The sequence below is a fragment of the Alligator mississippiensis genome, chromosome 5 (genome assembly GCF_030867095.1).
Source record: "Alligator mississippiensis isolate rAllMis1 chromosome 5, rAllMis1, whole genome shotgun sequence".
In the NCBI taxonomy this organism is placed as follows: Eukaryota; Metazoa; Chordata; order Crocodylia; family Alligatoridae; genus Alligator; species Alligator mississippiensis.
In genome coordinates this window covers 8,064,307-8,080,892 of record NC_081828.1, presented here as the reverse complement: position 1 = coordinate 8,080,892, position 16,586 = coordinate 8,064,307, and the positions used below count along the sequence as shown (strand labels likewise).

The 16,586-nt window shown below is 36.4% G+C and overlaps 1 protein-coding gene across 2 annotated transcripts in view; it reads left to right on the top strand.

Moving 5' to 3' along the window:
* Window positions 1–16,586, top strand: part of FAF1 (Fas associated factor 1) — a 289,347-nt gene that overhangs the window by 87,784 nt on the left and 184,977 nt on the right. For both annotated transcript variants that reach the window (XM_059727821.1, XM_059727822.1), the window contains one exon: window positions 10,930–11,035. In XM_059727821.1, the coding sequence (XP_059583804.1) occupies window positions 10,930–11,035 (106 nt within the window). The remainder of the gene's footprint in view (window positions 1–10,929; window positions 11,036–16,586) is intronic.

The following is a 16,586-nucleotide window of genomic DNA, read 5'->3' as shown; positions in this document are numbered from 1 at the left end:
AGGACAGGCCCTACGAGGAGAGACTGAGGGACCGGAACCTGTTCAGCCTCAGCAAGAGGAGGCTGAGGGGGGACCTGGTGGCTGCCTACAAACTCATCAGGGGAGATCAACAGCAACAAAGCAGAGCCCTTTTCTCCCCAGCACCACCTGCGGTGACAAGGAACAATGGTAACAAGCTGATGGAGAATCGGTTTAGGTTAGAGATCAGAAGGCAATATTTTACAGTTAGGGTGGCCAAAATCTGGAACCAACTTCCCAGGGAAGTGGTCCTTGCCCCTAACTTGGGCAAATTCAAGAGGATGTTGGATGATCATGTGTCTGGGGTCTTGTGAACCCAGCATTCATTCCTGTCTGTGGCAGGGAGTCAGGCTAGATGATCCAGGTCCCTCCTGACCCTAGCTACTATGCTACTATGAAACTATGAAGAAAGTGTACATACGGAGTTTTACGTTTCATCAGTGTGGATGAATGTATATGCAAATGCAGTTTTGCACCCAAAGAGCAGAAGATGGCCTTTAAAGATGTATCTTATGTAAGGTTTTTTTTAAGATATAAGTATCTATAAAACATTGTCAGATCACCAGCAGTTCAGTATTATTGCTTTCCAAATAGTTAAGATGTTAGCTTATGTTGTCACCTCTCACTGGACTTGTGGACTTTTGCATGTAAGTGATAATGCCAAATAATTTCTCTCAATTAAGGAAATGAAGTTATCTTCTGTGTTGCTCTTTTCTGCTTTAAATCATTAAATTAGAACCAATAGCATTAAAGTAGCTTATTGAATAATGCTCAGTTTTTAAAATGAATACATGATTATTCTGTTAAAAATTAAATGTAATTATCTCAGTCATCAATTAATATATTATTCTTATGGTCCAGTCTGGTCACCAAAACTTGTCTTTGGCTGATACTTCTTTTATAGTATGAATTTTACTCATAAAAATGTAGTTAACATTATTACATAGCCACCAGGGGGTGCACAGTAATTGAGTCTAATAGAATATAATGTCCTACCAACAGAACAAGCAAATAGGAACAGTTGCATTGTTACTCATTCAAACCACACATCACTGATAAAATAAATTGCAGTCATGTTGTCTTAAGAAGTAATTATTTTTTCTTTTATTGTTATTGGGTATTAGCTTACTGGGCTCTCTGTAGAGATAGTTACAAACACAGATATGTTACCAGTAATGATAATACTTGAAAATCAATTGAAGAGCAAAAATTCTGCATCGTAACTAGTAAGAATATAAGAGTCAAGTATTACTTTAAGCTACTTGTGTCTCACAGAGGGAATGAAAGTGCTAGCTTGGATTTTAAAAGCCCCCAGGGGAATTATTTCACTCAAATAATTTTAATAGGAGTTGGGCACCTAATTCCTTTAGGTGTCTTTGGATTCCTTTTGAATCCAAGCTTCTGTGCACAGTGCTCACAGTAGTAGTTGATGATGGTGCTGCTTTGAATCAGATTTTTTATTTGATAATTCTATGTGAGCAATTGTTTAAAGGAAAATTGGGATCATAGGGAAGTCGGGCTGGACGGGACCTCACAAGGTCATCTGGCCCAGCCCCCTGGTCAAGGCAGAATGAGCCCTAACTAAACCATCCCAGCCAAGTGTCTGTCTCTGCGGCTCTTGAAAACTTTCAAGGATGGAAATGCCACAGTTTCTCTAGGTAGCCTCTTCTAACTGGAGTACAGCAGAGTGTTATGAGTAAGCAGGTGTGTAGGACATGAAGGAGGAAATGGGCTTGATGATAAAGAAGGGTGGATAATACAGGTTTGGAAATCATTTTTAAAAATCTTAAGATAAATGTCCTTCCTGCACTATTAGAGAGTATTACTAAAGATAACTTCTGCTGTAGAGCCATACTAGTTCAGTAGAGGTATACAGATGCATGTGATGTTAATTTAAAATTGAAAAAAAAGTGGAAGGACAGAGAACCGTGCATAGCATAAACTTTGGTAGTCCTTTAACTTTAGGGCAGTTTTCCATTCTTGGATTATCAAAGCCTAGATGTATTAACGTTTTTGACATGGTAAAATGTGTATTTTAGGAGGTCAGATTTTTGGACAGAAGCCATGTTGAGGGGTGATGTGATTATATTATGATTTTATTTGTGTTCTTCTTATAGGCAGGAATTATAGTCATAAATGCAAGACACTGAGCAGTTGTGTATATATAAATAGTGGACAAATAGCTAAAGCTGTATGGGTAAATATTCTTGATTTTTTTTATTTATTTATTTATTTATTTTTTTGAGCCCTCCCGCTCCCCCGCCCTCAGCGTTAATTGCAATGCAGCATTTTTACATCAATTCTGAAAGTTGAAAACTTTTTGACCAGGTCTGGTTGCACATTATTTATTATTGAAAATCTAATTTTGTATAAATGTTCAAAGCTTAGAGGGATACTCATTTTTAAATGCTATTTATTAAATTCAAATATAAGAAGCAGGTTTTAAAAGGATATTTGCTTTATTTCATAGTCCTGTATATTGAATGAAAAAATATTGATCACTTTAAAGTGTTCAAACCCACAATATATCCTAGTAAAATTAGGGTGGCATTGTCACTACTTTACAGTTGAAACTTGTTTCCTAGTGGGAATTATTTTGTAGTATTTTAAAGATGAGTTTGGAAGCTTTGAGATACTAAATGATGATTAATTAGTGGATACTTAAACATTTATAATTTGAAGGCTAGATCATCTCCCTGAAGTCATAAATTCTAGATGAAAAGGGAAGCTTGTCTCCAATTAAAGCATCAATGGAGATCAAAACACGTCTAATTGAAGCAATGTACCAAACCCAGTTACACTGTTTACTACCTACTGATAGGTCAGTGTTTATTTAGATTAGTTCGTTAGCATCACACTTTTTTTTAAATTGCAGATAACATCTATTCACTGATGGATGTTAAGGAACTTTGCCACATATTGAAGAGTCTGCCATCTGCCTGTTTCTTCAAATGCCCTTATAATTTCTTGCAGAGATAAATAATCTTGACTTGTAATATCTCCAGAAAAGTGCAGTGTTTCAAAAGTCTGAGTTTCCAGCCCATGACCCTTTGACATTCATGCCCTTTTTTATTTAAAAAAAAAAAAATTCTGGCCATTACTCTACAGACTTGTACCTTGTGCCTGTCCCTGGCACTGAAGGATAATTATGTCTACAAATATACTTCCTCCATCTGTTCCTACGCTTCAAGGTTGGCTGAGGCAGACTGGCTGAGGAATTTAACACCTCAGCTGATCAAGGCTAGCATTTAAACATTACAGCAAAGTGATTATGCAGTTTAAACAGAAAACCTGCTAGGATATCTGCAACCATTCATGGTGTGTCAGGCCAACAAACATTTTATAGTCAACACAAGTGCAATGAATTACAACTGAGTGGTAGTAAAACCAAGGGTACAGGTTGTGATTTAGCTGTCAAATATTGTGGAAGTTGGGATCATAACAAGCCAGCAGCATGGCAGTAGTAACCACAGCTTGCTATACTAACACATTTAAAAAAAAAATCTTAAAGACCAGGCAAACATACATGACCTGCTTCTATAATTTTAGTAGGTTCCCTTTGCCATAATTAGCTATCCAAAAAAGACAAAAGACAACGGAAATGCAGGATGCTACAGTGTGCCTGTCTTAAAACACTGAATAATAAATTCCTTGGCAACTATTCTGCTATCTGGGGGCTACCTTATGCTACCTTTATTTCTTACTGCATCCAAATGGGCCAAACCAAGGGTGGAAAGGAAATATTGGTAAACACAGTAGAGAGAAAGCAAAGGGATGGCTGAATGGCTTGCTGTGTGGACCCAAGGATCCTCTGGTGTCTTCCCCTTTCCTTGCCATGCATGCACACTTCATCTCCAGGGGGTCTTGTTCCTGTACGAATCTCTCCGACACCAGATTTATCCAGTTGTTCTGTAGGCCGAGGGACAGAAATAGCATACAAACCGGTAGAAGTTATTGGAAACTGGTTCAAATCTGTAACACCATAGACATTCAGTGCATATAAACCACTTTCAGATGACCAAGATGGGTTTAGGATAAACTTGGATGGATGGAGTCTCAAACTGAACTGATTTAGGTTGAATCAGTTTATTGAACTTCTGTCCCAGATCCCCTCCAGAGTCAAGTTAACTCACAATCCCCCAGCATCCCAAGATGCTTTGCACCTCCCCTGCAAGCCCCGCTCCCCCCTCGCAGGGTGGGCAGGCTAGCCTTGGCTCCAAGCTGTCTGCTGCAGCTGAGCAGGGAGGCGTGCTCTTAGCACCCTCTGGCTTCTGGCCTGGGCCACTGCAGGCATGTGGCTGCATTTCCGGAATCAAAAGTGAATGTCTGCTCACTTGCTATTGGTTCACTCTATTCATCTTAGACTAACCTGCCACTAAATCAGTTAAGCCTCAGGCTTTTTGACGGTCTGTACATAGTCTAGGTGAACAGAAATCTGGTATGTTTCTGTGAACTATGTTCCGTGAATTACTGGAAGGTCTGAGGCTTCCTATTTCTAGTTACAGTACCATTAAATTATCTGGAACAATTAAAAACTGTTTACTGTGTAGGCTTCTGTAAAGAATTTTTGTAAACAGTGTATTTCCTTTAACTCAAAATATATGAGCAGGTAAATCACATGGATAGATACAAATTTTGAAAAAGTATCTTCAGAGTAATAGGCTGTTCCTTCATTACGTGTGTGTTTAAAGATTGTTACAGAGCAGTGGTGATTATGACATGGTGCCTTAGTGTATGTTAACAACTGTAGCAGAGTGTTAATTAAGAACGATGTAATCTGCAACTCCAATTATTAGTATTGTCTGTTTAGCTGGACAGGAGCAGTGCCTTGCTTTAGTTACTTTGAAAGCTTCAATAATAATAATGGTAAGATTAATGTTTTATTTTCACATCTGCTCATGAGACAGTTTTAAAATCCTGAAGTTTAAAATGCAATAGAATGTAAACAGAAGAGCTGCTGCTCATTTACATGTTAGCCAGATTTTCTAACTGATTGCTGTTTGAACCTAATCTGCCATCGCCTGCAGCATTAGCTACAACAAACATTACATTTACATACTGATTTCTTATTTTGTTTTAATGTAAATAATCTGTAATTACAGTAAATTTGGACTTCTGTTGACACGAGCTTGTAGAAATCTGTAAGTTTAAAATGGAAATGTTAATTACCATGTGTCATACCTATTTATATAATATTCTGGGATTTGGGGAGGGCTCAAAAAAATCTTGCCTAATGGGAAAAATTAGTGAATTTCATAAAAGGAATGATAAGGATTGAATGAAAAGAGAACATTTGGAAAATACTAGCAGAGGTGAATTTTGATTTTTTGTTTTTGTTTTAACAATATTTTTTTAGTTTCATGGATAATTTTAACTGGAACAGATGCAAGGAAGAGCTAGTAGGATAGTTCAAGGAATGGAGAATCTTCCTTTTGGGATGAAATTAAAAGAGCTTTGCTTGTTTAGCTTAGCAAAATGAAGGTTGAGAAGAGAGATCATTTACTTTTTTATAAATACATTTACAGCATTAATATCAGTGAGGAACAAGCTATTTCAGTTAGAGAACAACAACATGAGATGAAATGGCTACAAATTGGTTATGAACCATTTTAGACAGAAGAATGTTGCTAACAATTAGAAGAATGAAGTTGTGGAATGCTCTTAACAGAGTAAAGGGGACAACGAGCTTGCCTAGGTTCAGAAAGGGGGTTGACAGGTTTAGGGAAAGGAGACAGGAAAGGATTGTTCTTGGATCAAAAAGCAATGCTTGTGATATGTGAATTCAAGTATTTGATATCTCTTTGGCAACTCTGTCCTCAGATGAGAGATGTTTGGTAATCCTACGCTTCAGGGTTTCTGCTAGTTGCCTGTAGAGGACAGAGAGGACTTTTTTTAACCAATCCCTCATGAATGTTGTATTGGTATCCCTACCCCTCTTATGAAGCATTAAACCATGACTACAATAAGAGATGGACAACGGGCTATAGAGGATGATTTTTAATACTCTCAAGATAAATGATTGCCTGTGAATGCAGGATACTGGCCTTGATGGCCCAAGCCATTCCTTTGAGTCCTATAGTTCTATAATTTCATGTTGGATAAGTCTACTCTTGTTATTTCAAAGAATGCCTAGGGCTTTAAAATGTTAGTTTGCCAACAAATGCATAGAAAACAACCCTTGAGGCTTTCATGTGAGATATAACCAAATTATTTTGCATATAAAAAGAAACTAGTTTTTTAATCAGGATTTTAGAGTGTTATACAATAACTAGAAAACTGATCATTTAATGTGATGAAAAATTAGAATACTCTAATTACTAACCAACTTCCTCAGCTTTGTATAGGTAGAGTGTAAGCTTTATTTTCTACTACAGGATTGGAAGTACCCACACACACACATTCTTCAGAAGCTAAGTTTAACTTTGAATAGTGTGATAGGTATGTTGTATTGTGTTAATTTTTGAACTGTTTGCATAAGATAATTACCAAAATATGCCACGTATGTTTAACCAAGTAGTTGCAACTGGAGCATTGAGAGAGAGATTTCTGATGTAAAAAACCCCACAACCTTTTATTAATTTTAAGCACATTAGGCAGACGTTCACCTCTTTTTGGGTAGGGGATCATCTTTTTCTGTGTATTTCATAATGCCAACCTTACTTGAGCCTTAGTTCATAATGGTGGCTTCTAGGCTCTTGGAGAATACAAATAATAAGTAATATAAGTGTTAGTACTTGTGAAAACCTACTTATTTGAGCCTTCATTGCTAAGCCCAGACATAGGGAGAAGCTTCTCTTCAGGCCACAAACTTCGTATTCCAGTTCCCGGATTTGGTTATCTCGGGGACATGCATACCCGATTGCCATGGTGTATGGGACATGGCATTATGAGGTTTTCTTGCCCCCACACTGACCATGAAATATACAGTTGTTTCAGCCAGGAATGCAATAAATGGGAATATGAAGTCCATCAATTAATAAGGATTCTTTTGTGAGCTGGGGTGTGCAGAATGAGGATATAGTTCTAGTATCATTTGGTGGTTTTTGAATATGCTTCTATCCATTAACTGAGACTCAGATCTTGACCCCATTAAAATTAATGGTAAGCTCCCCCCAGACCTCAGCAGGAAACAGAATTTAGCCCACATTTTTGTTGATATTTTATCTGGAAAAGTCTGTTCTGCTTAAACTGATCACATTTGAAGGAAACACTTGTGCTAAGATTTTAAAAGTTGGGTACCATCCTCATTTTCAAGTGTGTGGATCCCCCAGTAATTAACTGAGGGCGTAGGGTGGATCCTCAAAAACGCTGAGGAATTTCTCATTTCTTAGACCCTTTAAGATCAGAATTACTTATTTAGTTGCTTGTCTAAGGAGTTAGGAGCCTGCCTTCAAACACCTGTTTTATTAACTTGCCTATAACTTGAAATGGTTTTAAATATACTTTTAATTTAATAATTAAACTGTACTATTCATGTCTTAGTACGTTTTTGAAGAATAGGTAATTTAATAGCTATATGCCAGGATTGTCAGAAGCAATGAGTGATTTTTTTGATACGTCAGTTTTTGTGGCATTAGTTTGTGACCATCCTAAAAGAGCCCGAGTTAGAGAATTTACTGAGAAGCCAACCACTGACAATTGGTTTCTTCACACGGTCTTAGTTGGGCAGCCATGACTGACACACAAAAATGGCTAGTTGTTTTTGAAAGTCTTGGTCTTAAATTTTTTATACTCTTCATGTAAAATAGCCAGATGAGAAGATAAGAGGAAAAACAATTCTGTCTATATCTCCTACTCCAGCAAAATTCAAATAAGATACTGCATGAGGAAGGAGTGGAGAACTGTCCCCTGATGAAGAGCAATTCTGGTTAATGATCATATTTTCAGCCAACATATCACTGGAATTGATGTCCTTATAAATGCCTGAGATATATATATGTGCTGACTTCTGAATCGGGGAAATAGAGAACAAGTGTTAACAACTGCAGAAAACTTTCAAAAAAAAAAAGTAGGAAACAGCTGTAACAAGCACTCCTAGTATATTCCAGTGTAATTTGTGTATGTCAGCTTCACATGCTAACGTTTTCCCAACAAAGTTGTGTCGTTTGAAAGTAGATATTTTCTAAAATGTTAGAGAAGGATAAAGATGTGAAAAAGATGACCAGAAATTTTGGTGCTTCAGTCTTGCTTGGGGGCAATCTGGCTTTTGCCATAGTAAATGTAATATGGACATAACGATCAATTGATAACAGTCTAATAAGAATGGGCCAGAAAAGGAAACAGACAGGTACACAGTCTTAATTTAATTTCAGAAATTTGAAAATATAACAGCTTTGCTGATGGCAGACATGTGAGGTACATCCTAAAGTTGTGTTGGCTTCCAGGAAATGCCTGCTTAAGATTGTGGGAATCCATCCAGTAAGACATTGTTTCATTCGTTGTGCAAGCGCAGTGTCTCCAAGTACTGATCGTTCTAAGGCAGCAGTCGGTAACCTTTCTGGGCTGGAATGACCCAGTTTCGGTCAGGCGGACAGGTGCTGGGACCTAGCCTTTGCCACCGCTTTTCCCTGTAGTGGCAAGGCAGAGTGACTATTGCTGGAAGCTCCCTGCCACAGAAGCCCCATGTCCACAGGCTTGATCATGTGGCTCTGTGGAACGGATCAGGCCCGGGACTTTGGGTTGCTGATACCTGTTCTTAAGACATTGTGCTTTCCTGAACAGGAACAAAATTTAAGACCACAACTATCCAGTCCATGACAAGGGAGTGCTTTGGGTTGCATAATCTGTCGTTTTTTTCTTGACCAATTTCCATTTGTCAGAATCTATTACATGTACTGACGTTAGATATGGCTTCCAAGGGACTTGATGGACGTTCTTAGCAAGCTCCCAGGGTGTCAAAAGCTTGGACTGTGTTTTGCAAAAAAGCAGTGTCTTAGTGAACGGGGCAAACACCCCTTGTGCCAATGAATGAAACACCCCTTGTGCTGCCACCCCTTGTGCACAGTGAATGAAACTACGTCTTTGCAAATGGGGCAAACACCCCTGTGCTAATTTTGGGAGGGGAGGGAGTGAAAAAAACAAGCTGTTGCTGCCAGCTGCACGATCACAATTGTGAACATGCAGCAACTGAAAGTCGCCACTGCGCCTGTCCCCGGGCACCTGGCTGTGTCCCTACACCACTGCAAAACAGACATGTTTCATGACCTGAAATACTATAGTGAGCAAGATTATGTGCAATAGATTTGCAGGACTGGCTTTTAAATTTTGTTGCTAAATTGTTCAGTAGTGTTAGAACAATTTATTGTAAAGTGATGCTGTAAAAAGCATGCATATCTGTATGTGTGTCCATCCATACTGGAACGTACAAATGACTGATAATTTCAAAGAGAGATGATTTTTAAAGACAGCAATTTTCTGAAAGGAAGGAATAAAGAGAGACCAGGGTATAACGGACTTTCCACTGAGCTCTCTCCAACGCAAAAAAGTTGCAGACTTAATACGGGCATTGCATTACATGTATAGCTGTGTTTTTGCATTCCAGCCCATATTTCCTTTTATTAATGCTGTTATAATAGTAAACACCAGTGATACTTTTTTTTTTTTAAATTAGGCTAACAGTCAGTTTTCACAATCCAAACTCCTTTATGAGGAAGTAAAAACGTGTTTAAGAATGTGTTTTTCCAGAAAATATTTAATCTCCGTTGAAGTACAGTTAACAATTTTAAAAGTTTATAGAATTAGTTTGTAGCAGATGCAGTCACCTCCAGGTATGAAGTATAGGATTACTTTTTCACTTACGTACATGTCATGTATTGTACCTTATAATATTACAGTTATTAAAGGTGTAAAAGACATTGGCTGGCTTCTGCAGTATTATCATGTATTTTTATTGTAAATTATTCTTGGGTTTGGAAAAGATGGAAATAAATTTACTTAAATAGTTATTTTCTGTATGGGAACTTAACTTGAGATCTAAAACAAATTAATTTGTGGACATCTTCAAATGACTGTTGAATAAACCTTGTGCTGGAAAAAATGCAGATCATAATCAGCTATTCTATTAAAAGAAAGCAAACTGGGGCTTTCATGTTAATATGAAAATCTTTCTTAAGGTATAATTGTGCTCATCAGCATGGGAGGTCTGCTCTTCAGTTTTTCTTCATTGTCAAAGGCAAATTTGGGTTTAAAGGGAAAACAGTAACCTGGAGCTGTGCAGATCTGAATGATCACAAAGTTTATCATTCTCAGAAGAGCATGATGCAGGAAAATAAAGTGGATAAACATTGTTTTGTTCAGCTGTCCTTGGAATAGATGAGTTAATATAAATACTGTGCCGGTGTTTTAGCATAACCTGTTTAATTATATTTACTAAAGTAGCCTTATTCATAAAAACTATATTAGCTAGTTTTCTGTTTCTTATCTATCTGGATTTATATGATCTGAATTATTCTATATAGGTCAAATCTTGCCCTGATTTACATTTCGGGAAGCCTCGCTGAAGTCACTGCAGGATTTCTCCTTCTGTATTTAAAATAGGTTTCCGATGTATATTGTAGCTTGTTTGGCTGAATGTAGATATACTTGCAAGCCTGGTAATGAAAAAATATATGTTCTAAATATAGCTAATATTTATGATAATAGCATGGCCTAATTTTGTTTTTTAAATTAAGAGAGAATAAAGCATAGCCTTTGAGGTGGCAATCACCTTACCAGAGAAGGAGTTAGCAGGTTAGCCTTTGGTCATTCTCAGCATGCTCTCTTGTCTTTAGGAGCAGAAAAAGAGATGATAACATTGTGCCTAGACTTGTCCATGTTGGGTTTCGGCTACTCCTGGGGTTTTTGCAGCTAACGGTAAAGCAAGCTAGAACATGCTTATCCCTGATTTTCTTGTTTTTCTTTCAACCATTTCAGGGCCCTGCAGGAGTCATTAAATCAAAACTTCATGCTGATCATCACCCATCGAGAAGTCCAGCGGGAGTACAACCTCAACTTCTCAGGAAGCAGTACCATTCAGGAGGTTAGTTCTGTCTCACAGCTGAAGAATAAATGTAGCTCATTATATCTAATGTCAACTCTGTTAAAGAGGGCTTGTAGGTTCTGGTTGGAACTTCTTTGTTTCATTAATCAGTTTTTAGTTTTAATTAACTGGGTTGTTAAAGATTACTGTAGATCAGGTAAAAACCTGCCCTAGAATTTATACAAATAGTTTTCATATTTAAAAGAAATAGATTTTCTATAACATTTTACATTTTAAGAGTAAAATATATGCATCATGTTAATTATGAAATTAGTTATTAAGTAGTTTAGAGGGAAGTTGGTGGATGTTCAGGTATGTTTGATGTTGAATCCCATAAAGTTCTCTCTAACTTGCTTTCTCTTAACCTGCAGCCTTCCCATGTACTAAGAAAGTATGGCACTACTTGGTTTTCTCTTCCAGTACATTAACTCTGGCTGGGTTGCAAGTGGTTTCTTTGTACAGACAATTTCACTGTTGTTCTCTAGAGCGGCCAGCAAGAGGTGTTGTCACAAAGAACAGTGTTGGAATTAAATCCCCTAGCAACAAATATTGTCTGTGATATACATCTTGACCCTCCAGTTATAGAACTGGAAGCCCCTATTTCTTAACTCTTTTCAGCAGGAAAAGATTGTTGCCCATTGCTGTGCTTCACATGGCACCTAGTGCATAACCCATTTCTAAGAATTTGGCAAGTTTATTCTAGAAATGTGCTTGAATGATGAATCCTTACCATTGCCTGATGGCAGTTCTGAAAAGTAAATATTTGCTTTCCATTTGAAGTACATATTTATTATTGGTCTGAGATTTTTCCCTTCAGTCACTTTTGTAAGATTTTGCAAATTTTGTTCAAAATTTTTTGCCATGCAATGCATGACAGATGAATGATTCCATCATATTACAGGAATAAGAACCCACACTAAGTGTACATTTGTCATCTCATGTATAAATACTATTTTTTTTCTGGGAATTCTAGCTGGGTCATTTTAAAACTTGCTTGTCGCCCCCCCCCCCCATAAAAAAAAAACCTCTCCCCCTTGTGAAAGTCTGTTGCCTTTAAAGCAGATGTTAATGCATTAAACTGCGTCGCAATGTAAATACACAACCGTACTCTATTGAAACTTATCTTTTCAGGAGGTGCACTCTTCTAAATAAAAGTGCCTTTTGAAGATTTCTGAAAGTACGTTAAGATTTGTGGATTTGTGCTTTTTAATTTTAATGGTTAAAATGAAATTGACAATCCTCAAAGGAAATTAATCTCCTACATATTATGTGCATCTTTTTTTATCCATGTTGTGCAAATTTGTTAATATGCTGTTTCTCCAAAGATTTTTGTTGCACTGAAGGCGTCTGAAACCTGATGCAGTGACTAAAAGAATATTGGGTATTTTTATGTTCACCGAAGATATCTTGTCTCTTGACAGTGACGGAATGATTTCAGTGTCTTATGGTATTGGTACACAAAGGCAATTTCATTTAAAAACAAGTTGTTTAAAATTCAGGATTCCTGTTTAAACCACTAAAAGGAAGAAAATTCATTATTAAGTCTAACATGGAGTTCTTTACTCACCCTGTTTTACTGTGTTGGGTAATGCCATTAGGTAAAGCACCACATTGGATGTAGAAAAATTATCCATGCAATTTCTGAGCTGAAGCAAGTGTTTTAGAATAAAAAAATCGAACTCTGGATCTTCTTTTTTTACTTCAGGCCCTTGCCTTGCAATTGAACAGGTGGACCCTTACATCTTCAACCTTGTCAGTGGGGATCTGTATGAGCCGAAGGGGCTGTTCACGTTGATCTAATTGCAACACCATGTCATTGTTTTGCATGTTAACTCTCTAATGCTTTTTCAATTTTTGCGTGTTAGCAAAGAATGAGAACCACAGCAAGAAACGGATTAATTTAGTGGCCTCATGATTTTTTTGGGGCGGCAGGGGGAAGATTGGTGATTTTTTTTTTTTTCTTCTCCTTGAGTTTGTTAGATTGTTCTTCGCTCTCTCATTTGCACTTTAACAAATTAATAGTTTACTTATCCCCTGTTATATTTTTGTGGTAGTTGAAATGCTTTATGCAAGTTGCAGTTGTCAACCACAAGGGGGCAGGAAGCACTATTCAATTATTATCTAAAAACACCATTCAGTGTTTTCAAATTAGCTTCTCGTATATTAACAAAAAGGAGTATAATGGCCAAGTTATTGTTTGATTTACAGATAATTGGCATATTGCAGGAAGGAGACTTAATTTCACCCTTTTAAATTAAACAGGGAGATTTAAAAAGACATAAAATATTCATTAATGTTCAGTGATTATAAAGCAGTGGCATATATTTATTCTACCTTTATTACTGTTTCGATGGGAAAATACTGCAAATATTTCAGAAATCGAGTTGGCCATACTGACAAGTTGAAATGTTTAAGCAGTGTTAATGCAATCTACTCACACCTTATATCCTATGCAGAAAGATTCAAAATGACTATATCAATTATTAAAAGAAATATTTAAAATTCTAGAAATGTTCCGTCGCTTGCCACAGTTGGATGCAACTGTCTCTCCAGGGCCAGTTGTTTGGGTTGTTAAATATATTTGAATGCTGCTGACTTTAAAGGGATAAATGTGTGTCTCTTCCCCAGACTATTTTTTAAATAACGTTTTAAAACTGTTGTGAATATTTTGCAGCGAGTTAAATCTGTCATGTTAACTGTCATCCTTTTATGATTACTACTTCAGTTTTAGCTCTGCTTTTCTTTTAGACAGTATCTTAAAAATATCTAATAATTGGAGAATGGTTATTGCAAGAATGCTTGCTATTTTACATATGTATTGCCCTACTAGAAATAATTGGGCAGATAATTTTACAACAGATGGATTTAAGCCCCCAGAGTTCAGATCTGGAACCATATTCTCTCCCTTCTTTATATCCTGTATTTGGATTTGGGAGATTGTGTTAGGAATTTTTCCCTACATCTCCAGCTTTTTGTACAGAAACATCTAGATGATAATTTATGGTTTTAACTGAATATGGCTGTTAGTACTGTTTAAAAACAGAATAAAAATTGGAATTGAAACTGTCTTTTTAGATGTGTGGGATTTGGGTGTGCATGTGAGAGAGAGAAAGGGGGAGGAGAGTTATTAACTCAGAAATTTAATGATACCAAGTTGGTCTAAATTGCAAATTAATTTGTGTCACAGGTTTCAAACATCTGTTTGTTCTTTTAAAATTGCTCTATTAAATTAGTCTTGAGCAGATAGTGTATCAAGAAAACTCTTGATTTTTTTTTTCCCCCTCTATAATCTTAATTTTCATGCAGAAATTAGCAATGTTTTGCTCAGTCTATTTGGAGGCTCTAAATTCCTAATTTTTTAATGAAAAGCCAGTGTTTTATATAGCAAACTGTTTTAGAAAGGGTGGTGAGAATTTTGTATGTCCAAGAGAAATTGTTAATCTGAGAGTTTGAACATTTTTGCATTGCTATGATAACTTGCATATGCCAGCAGCAGTTGGAAATTGAAGAGGTGTGAATATCCTTTGAATCTTGGAGCTATAAACAGGACTGTAGTTATATGTGTGGGAATGACTAAGAATGGACTAATTATTGTAAGACATTACTGTGTTCGACATAGCTTGTTTTAGTATCCATCCCCTTGAGCCTATTTTCTTTTTATTTGGGAAAAAAAAAAGCTGCTTAATTCACTTTTCCAAACATTTAAGCTGATCTTTCCCTGTATATCTTCATTAATGGGCATGCTGTTCAAGGGAGAGGAAAGGGGTTTTTATTTCTTTAGGAAAGGAGAGAGGTTGAAAACTTGTTCTAAAAAGCGACTTTGTACTCTCATCCCAATGAGGAACAGCCTAGCTAGGGTTAATAAATGAATGCTGCCTTAATTATTGTGACAAACTTTCTGATTCTGGTACTGTTTCTGTCACAAACAATAAAATACACATGTGTTCAATGTAGTTTAAGTTCAGCTGAATAGAAAAATAACTTATTCATAACATTTTAACTATCCTGAGGCTTGCATTAAAAAGTATAACCGTTCCTATTTACCTATCGTATAGACTGTATTTGGCTTTGAAAGACTTGTTTGAGATTCCTTGTGTGCAAGGCGAGGGAAGAAGCACCCAGAGTACACAAGCTGCAGCTGTTAAAGGGTGAAAAAAGTAAAATGTGCAGAAACCTAAAGTCTTCCTGAAAATGGATCTGTTCTTTTGCTTTTCTGCTACTGGAAATGCCAGGCAAAACATCTGTACCAGGCATTTTGATTCCTGGTAGAACATGAGATATACACATAGAATGCAAAGAGGTAACTATCTTCCCAAACTGAAGCTGCCTTTGCAGAGCTGTAGCTGGCCCTTCATCAAGTCCTTTGGCCAGCAGGCTAATGTGAGTGAAGAGAGCTGGTTTAGTGTTTTTAACACCTGTGATAAGGTAGCCTTTTTTTTTGGTTCCCAATGATTTAATGTTTAAGGTAGCATATGGGAAGGTGCAGAGGTAAGACTTATTATATGGAGTTTTGATGGCATAGTATATGCTATAGTCATCATAAGCCATCCCTGGCAGTCCCACACTATTGTTTCTAATCTTAATTGCATACTAGCAGTGTTTCAGGTGTATTAATTTAAACTAGTATAGGTAATATACAGAGGATCTGGAACACAATTTTCTATACAGTTGTTGCATTATATAACTTATCATCCACCACTTGCAGCCCTTTTTGAATGGATAGACTACAATTAGATTTATCATAGTTATTAATATTTTAACATGTATACACTGTCATTGGTATTGTCATATTTTTCTGTAGTACATTTTGTTTTCATGTTTTGGTAGGTAGGTTTTATGGCTAAAAATATAATTGTATTCAGAGTGAGCCACTTACATAGTTTAAAGATTACGTTGTGTCCCATTTCTTTTTTAATTTTGGTAAATGGATGGATAGATGGATGTCATTTAGGCATTAAAAATATACATAAAATATACAGAGAGACCTCGTATAAGAGATCTAGCTAACGGTAAGAAATAAATGTAGGCATACAAGTGGATGCACTTCAGAATATTTTTTTTTTTTGTCTGATATTTGAGTATCAATGATTTGAAAATTATTTTATAAAAACAAGTGTTGTGGAGTAAGTGTACTTCATAGCAAGGGTCAGAAATTGGCCTGTAAAACATGAATTACATAAGTAGTTATATTGATCATTTCATTATCAGGGTTAAATAATTACAGTGCAATAAGTTAGCCCAAGATTGAGTCAAATGTCAAAATGTCAGAGTACTTGTTTGATATGTTACATCTATTGCAAATTAATTTTATTGATGTGAAATTCTTATGAGTGCTTTATAAATAGTTGTTATATTTTTATGATATAAAATAGATCAGGGATAAATTTTCAGCTTTCAGTACACGTTGAGGAATGCACATAATTCCGCGCTTCTGGGGCTGGTCAGTGATATATTATCTGAGAAATTAAAGATGTGTTATAATATTGAATTAAGTGACCATTCTTTGTTAAGTACTGGTTAAAGCTGAGTTTTGGGTTTTGTTTTTTTTAAT